The 16507-nt window shown below is 36.6% G+C and overlaps 1 protein-coding gene across 2 annotated transcripts; it reads right to left on the reverse strand.

Annotated features, from left to right (window-relative positions):
- Positions 1 to 278: 278 nt before the first annotated feature.
- LOC6560818 (CDK5 and ABL1 enzyme substrate 1) lies at positions 279 to 15147 on the reverse strand. Of its 2 annotated transcripts, XM_032734971.2 has the most exons (8): positions 13911 to 15147; positions 3864 to 4229; positions 3677 to 3803; positions 3461 to 3609; positions 2407 to 2439; positions 1968 to 2085; positions 1710 to 1903; positions 279 to 1112 (listed from the first exon to the last, which is right to left on the reverse strand). In XM_032734971.2, the coding sequence occupies exons 1-8, from the start codon at positions 14675 to 14677 to the stop codon at positions 767 to 769; spliced, it is 2100 nt and encodes a 699-aa protein (XP_032590862.1). In that variant the 5' UTR covers positions 14678 to 15147; the 3' UTR covers positions 279 to 766. The 2 variants fall into 2 exon arrangements, with proteins under 2 accessions (XP_032590862.1, XP_032590863.1); XM_032734972.2 differs by lacking the exon at positions 2407 to 2439 and having other exon boundaries at positions 296 to 1112.
- Between the last annotated feature and the right edge of the window lie 1360 nt (positions 15148 to 16507).

The following is a 16507-nucleotide window of genomic DNA, read 5'->3' on the forward strand; positions in this document are numbered from 1 at the left end:
CTTCACACAAGCAAAGCTCCCACGAAGCGGGTTTGTTGGGGCGGATTAGTTAGCTTTGACCATGCGGCTAGCAGCAATGTGAAGAGGCAGAGATCGTGCTCGCAAGAGTGTTGTGCGGTGCTTCAGGTTCAAATTTGAATATTATTATCACGTTGCATGGGGGCCCTAACCAACTGTGACAACAGCAACAGCAACAACAACAACACGCTACCAACTGATATTGATAAGCGTCAGCGGTTTTCGAGCTATACACAAACACATACATATCATATCATGCATTTATTTTTAGTCAGTTTATTTATTTATTCGTACTTGATCTATAACAAAAAAACCAGAAAAAAATCATATAACTTGCTAAAAGATAAACACTTAAGAGCTAATAAGTGTTTTGTGGAAGTGCCAACTACCGGAAAGGTTTTTAAATGTTTGTATATCTTCTTTTTTTTTTTTTTTTTGATTATAACTATGCCTTTTCTTTTTGTTTTGGTTTTTTATATAAATTTGTTGTCAATTTGATTTGCGTGAAACTTACGCGTTAGCAAAAACCTATCAGCTACTTAAATAATTATTGTACTGCGTATATAAAAATCCAACACCCGAAAAGTATGCCATTTATGTGTAAGTACAGATTCCGCCAGAAAGTATGCAACGATCACTTTCGACTGCCCTTGCGCCGCAAATGATGTCGTGTTGTTGCCGCTGCCAAGGCCACTGCCGCCTGCGCTGCCGCCGTTAAACGTCCTTCGGCGCAGCGCCTGGGCCAGTTCTAGGATTCGTAGAGCAATCGTTGATAATGCGGCAGCACCTCATGCATCGGCACATGCAAACTGAACTCGAGTGCAACGAGCACTGCAAACTCCGAGGAGATCAGCTCCTTGCGATTCAAGCGAAACACACTCTCCGTCTTCTCAATGAGGCTCTTCAGCGAGTCGCCCTTGACATCGTTCATCTTGGCACTGAGCAGTAGGCAGGCGCCGGCGCAAAGTTTCCGATTGCTCTTGTTAATCAAATTGGCCAGAATTAGTTTCTCAAAGTAGACATAGGCCTGCGAGATGGTCACCAGATCAATTCGCGTATCCAGCTTGTTAATGCGACGCATTTCCCTCTTGATGCTGTGAATGGAATTAAGAAATCAAAATGTTATTAACAGTTTATATATAGTAACAAAGATTGTTCGATTTCATTTTGGTCTTTTCAGATAAGTCTCAGAAGTTATGAAGTAATTGTTTTCATTGCAATATAATTACTATATACATATAGTCTTGGTATAATCCATTAAGCTAGATTGTTTAGATTTTAACTATAATTTTGCTGAACTAATAAATTTACAATCCATTCACAATATTTGTGGTTTTCTGTTCTTGTATTAAAAGAAAAATAACTATATAAGATAGAAGCCCTTTAAACAATTTGAAAACACTTTCGACATACAAATCTATATAAAATATAATTTATGCCTCTTGAAGAAGTAAATAACTATATAAAATAGAAGATCTAGATACAATTTAGAAACACTTTTGACATATAAGAAAATAATATTAATGTAGTTTCTGGAGCTACAGATAGCTTGCAAAAATGCAAAATATTAAATAGAAATATTCTGCTTTTGTTAAGCATAAAATAAGTTAATGCTACTCAAAGTGAGTATCTCAATTTCTCAAACCAAAATAATGTTTACAATCAGAAATGGAACATTTTAGATATGCTACCTTCTAAGCTTGCTCAATGTGAGCTGTATGCTTGGGAACTTCTCGCGAAACTTGTCATTGAGCTCCTTCTTCAGATCCGATGGACGCACATAGTCAATGACCGAGGTCATGTACGAGGTGAATGTCAACAGAGTGCGATGCTTGCCAGCAATCAGTTCGGGGTCATCCAAGATACTAGCCGAATACTGCGGATACTGCGAAACAGAGATTGATAAGTGATTTATATATATATATATAGATGTGAATAGATTTACTTACTGGCAGACCACGTGACACATCGCCACTTAGAATGATGCTCTCAATTTCCATGTCCAGCTTCAGATCGGGCGTTGGACTGGTTGCATTATTGCGATTCGTATTTTCGTAAGTGAAGCACCTGTAAGAACATTAAATATAGTTAATAGTTGTCTACACAGTTTACGCCCCAAAAAATGAGAGCAGAACGTGAGTGAAAGCCAAGTTAGTTGAAGCGTTTGCCAGTTTTCGAATGTGTGCAAATGTGAAGTGTGAATTTTGGTTAGTGGTATGTAATTCTTGGTATTTAAAAGTTGGATATTCATATAAGCACTGCGACACATCTGAGCTATGGGCGATGTTAGTTATTTATATATACTATATATATATATATAATTGGGTTAATTCCATAGCTGAGATCGTCGCAGGTAATGGTTACTTATTAGCTGCTTCAAAAATTTACCATTTGCCTTGATGTTTGGTTATGGTTTTTGTGCTGAAACGAAGTAGTGCAAAGCGTTAAATGATTAGCAAAAATTTAATGGTACAAAATGCATCGAAACTTTTTTTGTGTGTGGTTTTTTGTTTTCAGTATATAATATCGTCTGTAGGACTGGGTCTTGGGGCCAAAGATTTCGCATACACATTATTATATACATTTTTCGGCGCTGCGTCAGCCGCTCTTTGGAAATTAGTTAACAAAACCTGACGCGATAAAAATAAAGCCCAACAGATATTATACGAGCCCTTCTATTTCCGATGATTCAGAACACCAACTCAGCAATAATAATTATCGCAATTTGTGCCGTCAGCGCTTTGATGTTATTTTCGACCACCGAATTGTTGTTTAACACGTAAACATTTCTTATTTACACACGATATTTACCAAAAACACTGTCAAAATAAAATCCCTGACATGCTGATTATTTTGTTGCCTGTTTAAGATTTATGTAAACAATTTTGATTGGCAATCGCTAAAAATTAATCGCAACTTTAACACTTTGAGCATGTTGGGCTTTAGTTAATATATTAAAAAGGAATTTGCACAGCAAACGTTGATTAAAAAATATAGCAACACATTAATATAGACTGCCTATAAATATTTGTTTTTTTTTTTTTCTTTCTAATTATTGTTAAATTATGTCTATAGACCTAAGTGAATTATATACTATATGATAAACAGCATAAATTTATAGATCACTCTAAACTAGCACTGCTTAATTCTTTTAGAATTCTTTCTTAGACAGAATTATTAATATTTAATGTGTTCAATCGAAAAAATCGATTAATTAATGCCTGGAAAATTGGACTAGAGTTAATTGAACGGATGTTTAATGCATGTCATCTGTGGTTTATGTATGAGGCATGAGGTCTTTGGTATATATATATATACCATATATATATATATATATATATGTATACAGGTGAATATATGTATGTATGTATATGGTAATGGGATATTATTCATGTGGTATGTTCCAAAACAAAGTAAGGCAAAACATGAAAGAGGCACCAACCTCGCAATGCCATGATTTCTCAGAGCCGCTGTGCTCGTTATCTCCATTTGATTCTCGAAAATTGATGGATTCGTGGATGTATTGCCATGTTTCTTGCGCTCCTTCTCATACTGACGCGATGGTATCAACAAATGACCATAGGATATATCCTGGGCGGGATGATTAAAACATTGCATTAGTTGGGGAAATACAAATAATACTTTGTGCTCAACTAACCTGACCACTTTCGGCCTTCTGTATGCCCATCAAATCGAATGGGTCGAAGGGGGCATCGTTAATGGAGCTCAAGGGACGTGAGGTGGATGGATTCCGACGTCGACGATCCTCCTTGCGGAACTCAGCACTGCAACAAAGGGATGCCCTTATTAGATGAATACAGCAATGCATATAAGGAGGCACTTACCGTCCATTCTTGCCCTTGTAGTAGGGCAACGCTGAGAATATCAAAAATGGCACCTTGCGCGATACCAACACCATGCGCTCATCCCGCTGTCCCAATCCCAATCCCGGAACGGGACCACGACGACCATCGCTGATCTGCACGGATTTGCGAAAACTGCCGCCATAGTTGCTGGCAGGTGCTAAACTCTCCGTGCTACTGTCATCCGTAATGTGACTGGCACTCGAACCACTCCGAATGTTGTAGTTGCGCTTGAGGCCACCAGTAACAATGGCCGCTGGCACTGCTCCTCGCAGACCCGGCGCCGTATTCAAACGCGCTCGTCTCTCCGGCTGCAAACTCTGCTCGCTGGCGCCATTGCTAAAGGTGCTGCAAACAGAATGGAAGATGGCATGAAGATTAGGATTGGTTTCTTACAAAACAAATTGAGATTAATACTGAACACAAATATAAAATAAAAACGTTACATTTTTTACATATTTTGTTTTCAAATATACAACACATTGAAGGAGACATCTTCGACCCCATAACCTTTATATAAATATTCTTAATCAGCATCATGAGCTGAGTCGAGACCTGCTGACACCTCAATTGCATTATAAAAGTAGAAATAATCCACTGAACTATATAATATATAAGCCAGATGTTGATAGATTTATTGTTCATGATAGAAAATTCTTTGACAACTTTAAGCAGCTGGTATCGGAGTATTACGCCCGACTTGAACTTTTGTATTGTAAAAAGGCAAGGTTCCGATACGTAACCAAGCACCGTAAATACCAGAACTACAAGAAGGGAATCTTAATACTTTACGTACCAGAATGGGATTCAGAACCCAAATTCGCCTCTGTTTGAGACACTGATTTTAACATTTACTTGTATTTTTCAGTGTCTTTTATAGAGATACATATATCTCTACAGTTTTTGAGAATACGAACTAAATCACAAAAATAGTATGAAATTAAATGAAGAATTTGTTATTTATAAAACTCAATGTCATCGAATTCAGGGGTAAATTCCACTGCAGCACTCTCTCTCTCTCTCTCTCTATCTATCTATCTATGTCTCTCTCTCTCTATCTATCTCTCTCGCTCTGTTTCACTCTTTCTATAAATAGACATACACACACACACACGCACCCCAAACGAGGCGATCGATATTTTCACAGGCATGCAGCAACGTGCAGTTCAAAGACGTCCACGATCCAAACTCGTACTTTGAGTTCAGCTCTGGGTCTTTGTGCATTTTTCTAGAAAAAAAAATAAATAAATAAACAGCCACACACAAAAATCAAATGCAGCCATTGAGAAGGGCATTAAGCTGTGATTGCTGCTTGCTGTGCGCCTGGCAAATTACCTTGAGATAATTGGTATAGGATCGAGGTTACAAGCGAGCTCCAAATGACAAAAAAAACTCGCCCTCAAATCACGGGCAAATGAATTTCCATGAAAATACCGTTTGCATTAATTAGTCGACTTTCTGGCGGTGTGGAGCCCGGCATTCCATAAAGTGTGATGAAGTGGCGCCAAGCTTGTCATAACCCGTTAATTAGTTGGAGTATTCTAATAGGCGAGCAGCGTTTGGCAGCAAGCAAAACTGAACGGAGCTGAAGAAGACAACCAAAGGGAAAAGGCCCAAAACCAAAAATTCCATAAGACACACACACTCACACATACATATTTACATGTTTACATGAAATGTAAACGCACAGAAACAAGCAAAGAAGAAGACCCCTAAAAGGGCCACGCACTAGAAAATATGCGTTGCTTATGTAACGCATTGGCTCTCACTAAAAATTGTGTGAGAGTGTTTGTGTGTGTGAGTGTGTGTGTTAGTGCGTATGAGGAGCATAACAAAACGGTTTCTGTGTGATGATTAGAGGGCGGACACCAGCAGATTAGAAGCGCAAGGGAAACAAAGAGAGAGCAGAGAGAGAGAGAGAGAGGGATAGTGTGTGTGCTGGAATCTAAGCAGAGAGGCGAATGCAGCGTCTACACACACACACACACATGCATTTACACATGTGCAGGTGGTTTGTGTGAGCATTTTTGGATAGTTTCCATTTTGAGCGCTTTGAGCAACGGTTTGTTCGTCTGGCTGACATCATCTGTGCGCCTGTGCAATGAGCAAACAATATTTAAATTTCAAACACTCAATTCGAAAAGAAGGCGGGAAAAAATACTCTCAAAAACCTTGATGACCATACTAACTGGAATTACAACAATAATCAATCTCTAATTGATTAATTAAATACTGATCATCAAATACTTTAAATATTTTGTTATTTCCACAAGTTAATAATTTTTAAACAATTTGCATAGGCGTAAATTTATTTTGACAACAAATCATTTATTTATCGTTTCAATTTAAGTATGTTATAGATCATACCTGTTTAGAGCAAATAAAGTATTTGGCTTTGAGTTTGTGCAAATAGTGGCAAAGTGCTACTAAAAACTTTTCACATCTATGCAAAATGTAAATAAAATGAATAAATAAATAAATTAAACACACAAAGAGAGAAGATAACAATAACAAGTGTATAAATTGTAGATACTTAATTTGTTTTGTACTACCAAAACACGTTTAGAAACTTATTTACTTAATTAATGTGTGCTCAAAACAGTCCACAATTTTTAAAAAATGTTTTAATAAATAAAATTTAAATTTATTAATTGTCTTATATAAAATAAAAGGGAAGTAGTTAAGTATATAATTTAAAATGGAAACTATAAATTAAATAAAGAATATAATAAATTTGGGGATGTAAAAATGTAAAATGGTCTAACAATCATTGCAAGGATTTGGAAACCTAGAAAATAAAATACTAAAAGTATTGATACTTATTTATCCACTTTTTAAGTGCTGCGAAAAAAAAACCCCACGTTATCTGTAAAACGAACCCTTATTTATTTTTCGAAGTGTTGCATATTATATTATAGTTTATATGATTGCCAATCTTTCAATTCCACTGTGATCAGAAAGCAAATCAACTAAAAACAATTTATTTCTGTCTTATCATCGATGTTGACTTGCCTTTTATCAGCAGATGTGAGCACTTGACAAACACTTGTATGTTTGCATTGGTGTGTGTATGTCTTTATGTATATAAAGACACACATAGAAATATATATATACACAAAGTCTTTGATCAGCTTGTGGCTCTTGTGTCACGTGCCTAACTGAAACTTGATTAAAATTCAGTTGAGCAAAAAATAGATTTTCGTGCCATATTTGCAATAAAAACAAATAAACAATACACTTAAGATGCAAAGATCTATAAATAAATTATTTCTGGTTGACCGGATCACAATGAAATTGTCAAGGCATATATAATTAAATAATGTGCCAACAAAATCTATAAAAATATTTAGCGGAAAGTTTTTAATTAACATCTATTCTTATCCCTATACATTTTAAGTATAATAAATATCATTTGAACACAGCACGAAAGGTGCACATAAATCGATTAGTAAATCACAAGCGATTTCCGACAGATGCCCCTTAAGTTGTTTACTTGATTTCATGGCATAACAAACACACGCACACACAATCAAGCCCAATTGAAGGTTGTTAACGCAATCAGTGAAGAAGAGTAGAACACAAAACATTTTTACAAGTTTTGTAAATGTTGGCAGATAAAGTCGTAAAAAAAAAGGAGAACAAAATATGTGTTCAAGGCGTAATTTTATGATAAGCTTCATAAAATGAGATAAATCCAACATGGTCGACATTTAATGAGTTTGTGCAATATTTACAAATATTTAAAGCGTATTTGCGTTTTGCGTAAACAGTAATCAGCTGAGAGCGATTAAAACAATAACCGCAATATAAACAAAATTACAGTCAAATTGCTCTAACTTGGGCCACAATTGGGTAGGCAAAGAATCATTCATAAATTGAGTTATTATGTAAACAACTTTTTTTGTGCTTAGCAAAATACTTAAACAAAATCAACAAATTGGTAGAAATTCAATTTTATAACGATAAACCAAAGTCGTTTTTTTTTTTCCATTCCACCTGGGTTATACAAATACTTTTGTTGTTTGATTTACAAAACGAAATACGAGTTATATTGAGGAATTTCTAAAAAAAAAAAAAATGATGCAGAAAAATCAACAAAGCAAAATTTAACTGTAACAGAAGCGACAACATTTTGAGACCCAGTGGGGCCTGCCTGCAAATAATACTGTGACATATCCATCCATATTGTCGCTTATCAGAAAGAGTCGCCTTTCAGTCAGTCATTCCGAACGGTATACGCGAAGTGTGTGTGCAGCAATCGAGTTCAAAGGGGTTTAAAGCGGTTCGATCGGGTTTGCTGTACTGTGCTGTGCTGCTGCTGTGCGTTGTTTTGTTTTCGTTTTGTTTCGTTTCTTTCATTTGCCAGCTGAAGCTAACAGCGAATCGGCGACACAATGAATCAATAACACAAAAGCAACTGTTTAATGACCATAGACCCACCCCCTCCCCCCTTCTTGTTGTACAAGAGTGTGGAGGCAAATACTTATGAAGCTGTTGCTATTTCTGTATATTTCGGTTATGTCATAGCTTGGTAATTATTTTGTAAGAAATGCCATGAAATATTATTTAAAAATTAAACGGAAAATTAATTGCACACTCTTAAAACAAATATACACCTTTACCAATCAATAAGGGTAGATTGTTTGCATTGTGTGCACTTTAAAAGAACTTCGCTTGTTGCATTCAACTACTGCACCACTGACACACATTTCATTTTGCAACCCCTCACCAAAAAAAAAATAAACCGATTTGCAACCCCCTGAATGGAAATATTTTCAAATTGACCTTGAAATTATGCAACAGAAAGCAATAAAAAAAAATAATATCTAAAGGATTAGGAATAATAACAAAAGGGGACACAAGTTAAGGAGTAAACACCACAAGAAGCGAATACAACAACAAAACGAACAAACACCAATCTAACCGGTTCATATTACGACGGTAAAAAGAGAACACAAGCAAAACAAGGAACAAAAAAAAACAGCTTTTGCTCAAGGTTACCCAGTTTGCAAAGAAGATGCCACAGCAAGGACCCAGGGCCATTGGGGACGGGAGGTGGTGTGACAATCAGGGGTATAAAGGCTGTGCGTGTACAGGTTTTCGCTTGCGGGCAACCCTGACATTGACATTGAGTAGCAGCAGAGAGCGGCGAGCGTTGCCAGACTGTTGTGTGAGCTTTGCCGGCAGTTGCAGTTGTCCTTGAAACGGAGCAAGAAGCGTGAAATTTGCCATTTGATTCACAAAAGCTGCCGAAAACCGCTTAACAGGCATGACGCAATTTCTGTTGAGCTTTAGGAGAGCGGCACACAGGGCGAGAGAGGGACGCAGGGAAGGAGAGTTGCTTGTTAGACTGAATGCCGACCCATAATTATTTTGTTTACATTCTTCGACAAGGTTTTTTTTTAATTCCTCAATTTCAAATCATATCCAATTTCAAAACAACTTTCAAAACGAAAAAGCGAAAGACAAAAAAAAGGCACAATAACAAGACAAGAACTTGCCCAAAGTAGTTTGTATTTTGTTATGCTTATGCTTTTTGCGTCGTAGATTTTTGCTGCAATTTTTCAACTTACACACACACATACACACATAAGTATGCATACCATCATGTAAATGAATTTATCTTTTGCGCATGCTCATCATTTGTTTTTGTTGTTGCTGTTGTTGTCGTTCTTGCTATTTTGTTTTCGTTATTTATTTCTCACAGGAAACACACAGTTCCCCTTCAAAGAACGGGATTTGCATTATCGAATCATATTTTCATAATATTGTGCGGGGAATGTTGCTGACAGTGTCAAACGGAAATAACAAAGTAATTGAAGCCTTGTGGGTAAAATCGTTTAACATAATGCGGCATGCTGAGCTATGTTTACTGTTTGTTGTTGTTGTTATTGCGTTTATTATGTTGGTATTAAAGATGCGAGAATGAAAATAATGAAAGGAGAAACATTCTGGCCTATTAAATTGTGTTATGCTTTGGAATTTACTTCATTTACTAGCAGAAGTTGCCCAATTATTTATTAAGTGGTGGAAATATGACAAAGTAAAAATGGGGAAGCTTTCACTCGTACCTAAATGTGAATGTCAGTCAGTCAGTCAGTCAAGGCAACTTGTTTTATTTATGCTTTTAGACAAGTCTATAAACATTGCAACACGCAAGTCACGGTTCTCAAGTGGGGAATGGGTTGTGCGTGTATAAACCATCTTTTGTCTATAATCTAATCAGTTGTCACTAATTTAGTGTTTATATGAAGACCAACTGACTGATAAGATATTTAATACGGGCCATAGCGTATTAGCAAATATATTTGCTTGCGCATAAGCCAGATAGATAAGTGGCATATAGACGCAAATGAATGACTGATAAAAAACTTGAAAAGTTCCAATTGCTTTAAATTAAAATGAAAATGAGGTAAACGGCCAGCGATAGAAATGATCTGTTAAATAAAATGTTAAATAACATTTGTGAACGTAGCGGGAAACTTAGAAGAAGAAAAAACAACAATTAGAAAGGGAGAAAAGGAAACAACAGCAAGAACAACACAGCAACAATAGCAGACCATCGATGGCAGGTGAAGCGCGAAAGAGAAACAAGGTCAAACGTTGTCAAAGCGCAATAACGGATTGCACAGTGTGCAACAATCGCAAACGATAATTTAGTATGAATGTGTGTGCGTACTTAAGTGCGTCTAGACACGTTAAACTGCCACTGAACCAATGTGCTAATATTGAAGCGAATGCTTCAATGCTCCGAGTGGGAGTGTGAGAGAGAGGGCGCCATATTTAATGCAACTGCTTGCGTTAACTAGCGGGGACTCTAGGTTCATGGCAATTTATCTTTGCGTTGTTTTGCAAGGCAATTTCTTTGTGTTTTCCGCATATAGCTTTATTTATTGGATTGTAAATATACTTTAATGTTGCTTGGCTCGCGTGTGGAAAAAAAACATAAAGAATAATTCAACAAATTTAATGCAATTATAAAAAGGCATATTTATCAACTTTTCACGGGTATAATTTAAAAGTAATGAATTTAAAAGATTATAAAACTAGAATTTTAAATATCGATAAATATAGAAGTTGAAAGTTAGATAACATCTCAGACACTTTTCTCGATTGCTTTATTAGTTATTCAGAAAATAGTACTACTGAAATGAAACTTAATTTTGTATTTCTTAAATCATAAAATAAATATTATTCTTCAATAAACACCACTTAAAATCGCATCTAATAAGGAGAGCAGAATTTGCACTGTTTTAAATTGCGCAAGTTTTGCGTTTTGCGTGACCCTTGACCGTAAATAATGCCAGCGTGCACTTTAGTCAAGCCACCTGCCATTAAGTGGCAAGCAGTTATTATTGGGGCAGCACCAATTCGTGTCGATAAGCCGCAAACAAAGCATATCGAATAAACTATTAAAATTAATGACTGCCCAGTTTAAGATGGGGCATCCACCACACAAAAGCAAGCCAACAAAAGCCTTAAATTAAAGTGGACACATGCAATTGTCATTTGTCACTCGTTGAATAATTTGCGGACTGCTTTTCAATGCGGCATTTATTCAGTTGCCGTAATTGAACTGGCACACGACGCGTCACCCATTGCCCGCCCGGTTGGACGGCGCCACATTCAAAGTCAGCGTGAATCCGAATCCGACTCTGAATCGGACTGCGACTACAATAATATATTTAGCGAGCTGTGAAAATAGTTCTGCGATGATGATTGTTGCACAATTGGGCAATGAGCACCACGCCACACAGACGAATAGGTTCAAGTGGCTCCCTCTCCACCCAACAAAAAAAAAAAAAACTGCAATAGTGGCCGACTAGCTGATGCCCTGTAAACAGTTATAATTTCCATGCTTATTGTCAAGAAAGTATATGTTTGGAACAATAGTTCCGATTTTTTAAATATTAATTTGGATGAATATTCAAAATATATTAATTAATTACGCAAAAATATTAATTTACATTAAGATTAAATATGAAATTATGATTAAAATTAAAACTAAAAATGATATTCATCCTGGATTGTATTTTGAATAGTCAAATATTCTTATCTTCTATGCGTACATAGCATTAATATCATATTTGATAAATGTACCATATCGATATTAATCGATATTTTAATACTTTATGCTAAAATTGAGCTAATTTGCCCGTTGAGCATAATCATAACCATTCACATTCAGAATGACTACAGGGTATACAGCGTGCATATTTTGAGATGGGGAAACTGACATTAATTAAATTAGACGCACAGCTGTTGGCAAGCGCCTAGCGACGACAATATTTACAAACATAATTGCGATTCTACCTAAAAATCTTGGCTTGTTTGCCGACACTTGTAAGCAGATTGTGGCACCAGGTGTCAATTGGCCTGGGCTTCAACGGAAATGGGCATTGAAGAATGGCATAAACACCTGTGCATATTATACATAATTGCGATAAATGAAGAATAGAATTGCTCGATTTCATTACCTATAAACTATCTTTAGAAATCAATAAATAAACTATATGCAAATAATAAGTTGTCTGGTGTACGCTATACGATTGTCGTCATTGAATTTCAATGTGAAACTTAAAACCTCGACTATTTGCACTAATCCAATAAATATCGTAAGACATCTAAACCGTCAACTAGAAATTTCTACAGTAGTCAGAACGGATGAGCTTTTTGTTACCTGTGCTAATAGAATAGATGCAGAAATACGTAGAAGGGATGGGTCTCTTAGGTACGCCACTGGTTACATATATTTGTGGAAAGGAGACAAATTGCCATCATTTAAATGTATTTAAGTTACTATGAAATATAGTGTTCCGATGTCGATCAGTTTTCGATCAAACATTAAAAGGCGAGCTTGCTTAGAATATTTTGGTAAACAAAAAAGTTGTTCATAAGAGAGTAATATGATATATTAAATGTATCTCGTCGTATTAATCTTTATAGTAATCAAATATCAATTTGTAACTTAAAACCTCGACTGTTTGTACTAATCCAATAAATATTGTAAGACTTGATGTCTTACCGTCAACTAGAAATTTCTACAATAATCTTAATTGAGTTCCTAGAAAGTACCAGAGCCAGAGGGAAAAGGTTCTTAAGGTCATTTTGGTTACCTGTGGTAACTGGAAATATCTATAAAAATTTTAGGTACGCCGAAGATTACACACATACATAGAGGAAAGTAAAATTTCCGTCATCTTAATTGTGTTATACATTTAAAGAACCGACCGATTGCTGCTAAGAAAGCTACATGTATATGATAGTGTATTTTTGTCTGAAGATACTCATAACTGATGAGTTTAGTTGGAGTCACCTCGTAAACAACAGCTCATCTTTCGATCAATTGTTGCTATGAGAGGTATATCATATACTGGTCCAATCTGGCAAACTTTTGAGAGTGCCATTAAAATCTTCTTGTAGCAATTGAATTTCAAAATAAAAAAAAAATATATATATACATATAATGTAAGAAATCAGATCGTCAACTATGAGTTTGAGTAGTTTTAAGCTACCTGCAAGAAAGTACCAGAACGGTTGAGAGTCTTGTAGACTTTCTGTGGTAACAGTAAAAATACAGAAAGATACAAATTGTCTACCTTTGGCACGCCATAGATCACATAAAAAATTTTTCGGTCTTAAAGTGGAGAGCATAAGAATAAAAATATTTGGTTTGGGTAACTTGTGAAACAAAAAAGTTTTTCATAAAAAAACTCAGCATTCGAATCATCGTTCCCATGGCAGCTATGTATATGATATAGTGATCTTATCCGGCCACCTGCGACATATGTACACAGTAGGCAGTACTATGAAACTATCAATATTTTTATCAAATTCCACCAATATAGCTTTAAAACTGAGGGACTAGACTAGAAGGAGACAGACTCCGATCAACTCGACTAGTGATGCTGATCAGGAAGATGTACATATATACTTTATGGGAAGTGTTCTTTAAGGCTGTTCGAATATTATAAGTGTGGATTCTTTAAAGATAGTATGGATTCTTTACATGGAAAAGATTTCACTTACCGTTCCCTTAGTGGCAATAGCTTGATGCCAGCTCCGACGCAGCTGCCGCTACCAAAATTGGACACCTTCAACGGTATTTTGATGCTGTCGGAATCGCTGCCACTTTCGGCACCAGAACCGCCGCTGCCGCCACGTTGCTGCTGCTGTTGCTGCTTGCCAGGATGCTTCTGTTGCAGCTGCTGCTGGTGGCGGCCAGAGGAGTTGGGCCGCTTTATGTTGCGTCTGTCAGCCTGGCTGGGCAAACCGCTCACATTCATCAGGTATTGACCCATATTTTCAGTTTCACTAAAACCATCACCATCGCTGCCACCGCCAACTGTTGCAGCGCTGCCGCACTCATCCATGCCGATACCACCGCCACACATCCCGATGCCGGCGCCGCTGTCCATGTGAACATCAGCGCTGCACAAAAGCAGCGCTGCTGCTGCGCTGCCAACGCCACATTTACCATTCTGCTGCTGTTGCTGCTGCTGGTGTTGGTATTGTTGGTGTTGTTGTTGCTGTTGTGTTTGGTTGCTGCGCTGCTGATGATTGCGTTGATAATGTTGATGATAGCCGCCGGCGCCGAGTCCCAACGCTGCCGTTGCGTTGCCTTTGTTATTGCTGTGGTTGTTGTTGTTGTTGTAATGCTGCTGCGTACAGATGCTGCCGCCAAATGTTGCCCCAAATTTGGTGTCCCTGTGTGTGCCATCTAATGAGATATTCGATAGAAACGAGATCGCAGCCAATCTGCGCCTGTGTCTCGTCTTATTAAGCGTACTTGCCATTAGGCGCTTAAGACCCTTATCAACAATAACAAATCGACTAAATCGAGACTGAATGTGTGCGAGCGCGGGATATATACATATACAATATATATATATATATATATATACACTGTCTGTGTATGGAATGTACCCAAAAAATGTTTCCAGCTCCTTTCTATCTATAATAATACTTTCAATTCAATTTATATTGCACTGCCCACAAAACACACGAAAAACACACGCGAAAGTTCTTTAAAATATTCGAATTGATTTTATTTTTATTTATTTTTTTTTATTTTAATCAAAGTTTTTGATTTTTGGTTAACAGTTACAACTGTTTAGTCTCTAAATTCGAGGGGGAATCGAAAAACAAACTGCTTGAACGCATCATTTTGGCACTTTTTCTTCTTCTTTAAAATAAATTGATTTAAACAAATTAATTGCAATATATGCAATTAGTTATTGGCTACAAAATACTGTGTCCATCCGGATTGACTGCAAATAAAAAAAGGAAAACCAAAAACATTACATCAATACAATATACAACTATTTATATAATTGTGAATAATGAATAGTTGCTTTGGTATGCATATGTAGATTTATATGTATATTTATTTTTCAGCTTGCAAAATGGTAATGATGTCATTCCTCGTCGGAGAATTTAAATGACTGTTTATTTATCTTATGTACAAATTCAGTTTTTCTTGTACCTAAAGCAAATAAATATGGTACATATGGACAAATATCCTCTCGGTCCTCTCCCCATGCTAATTGCATCAAAAAGTCAATAAACTTTCTGCGAAAAGCTTTTCGCTGCAAGTTTTAATGCCGACTGCAAAAGCTGCCCTCACCAAAAGCTGCAATTGCATTTTACCTCGTTGTTGTTTTTTTTTTGTAATGTGTTTTATGGCTGGGACAATAAACGGCCGGTTAACACGAAGTTTGTATTTTTACCTGAGTTCAACATTTTGTTACCAGCAAAACAAAATCAAAACAAATGGAAAATTTATGCGGACAAGCAGCTGAGAAACCTCAACAACAACAACAAAAATGCTACCTGGTCCGTAATTGTTTGTTGGTCTAATTGGATATATTAACTGGGAGCAGTTGGAAAGCCGCACGTGCGATTCTTAGTGGAAAATCAATGAGTATCGGTAACAAGTGTGCGAGGATAAAGCAAAATTTCCACACACGCACACATATGTATACATTTATCATGGTATTTATGCATGATTCACACCCACGCATACCGAATGACAACAAAAAAAGAGATGACAAATGAAAGAGATGAGAAATAAATGATTTAAAGGAAGAGACGTCATTTTTAACTTACCCACAAAATGCAAAAGTTTTTAGCTGATTTATGTTTATTTTTAAATATAATTAGAAATGTTTCAAGCGCGCCATTTTGAACTATTTTTAGCTTAACGATTTCGACACTATTTTTTTTTTGTTGTCAACTGCAAGCAATTATAACACTCGCTCGAATTTATTTATTTTTTTTGTCTATTTTATATATGTTTTTGTTACTATGCGCAGACTTTGATTTCGCTTTGCGCTGCTGCTTCTTGGACTATCCGCCACCCCGTCGTCGTTGTCGTAGTTCGTGCACCTTCTTCTGGCAACTGAACCGCTGCCTGTCAGCCGCTTTGCCTTCTGTTGACGGCGCAGCTGCTTTCGTTGCGTAAATCGGGGCTAAAATTGCAATTGCAATTGCTTTCGATACCTTTGTGCACTGCCCTTTAACCTTGGCGATAAAAAAAAACAATTACGAACGCACACACACACGTTAATAATTTTTATTTATAAAACTCTCTTGCGAACGCGTATTTTCGCACGAGCGTTAAGATT

This window comes from Drosophila grimshawi, unplaced genomic scaffold (genome assembly GCF_018153295.1).
Source record: "Drosophila grimshawi isolate 15287-2541.00 unplaced genomic scaffold, ASM1815329v1 contig_1369, whole genome shotgun sequence".
NCBI lineage: Eukaryota > Metazoa > Arthropoda > Insecta > Diptera > Drosophilidae > Drosophila > Drosophila grimshawi.

Coding starts and splice junctions, on each gene's coding strand:
- LOC6560818 (XM_032734971.2), bottom strand. CDS start 14,677: ATGGCAAGTACGCTTAATAAGACGAGACACAGGCGCAGATTGGCTGCG. Junction 4,230..13,910: donor CTATTGCCACTAAGGGAACG/GTAAGTGAAATC, acceptor TTCTGTTTGCAG/CACCTTTAGCAATGGCGCCA. Junction 2,086..2,406: donor ACCAAACATCAAGGCAAATG/GTAAATTTTTGA, acceptor ATGTTCTTACAG/GTGCTTCACTTACGAAAATA.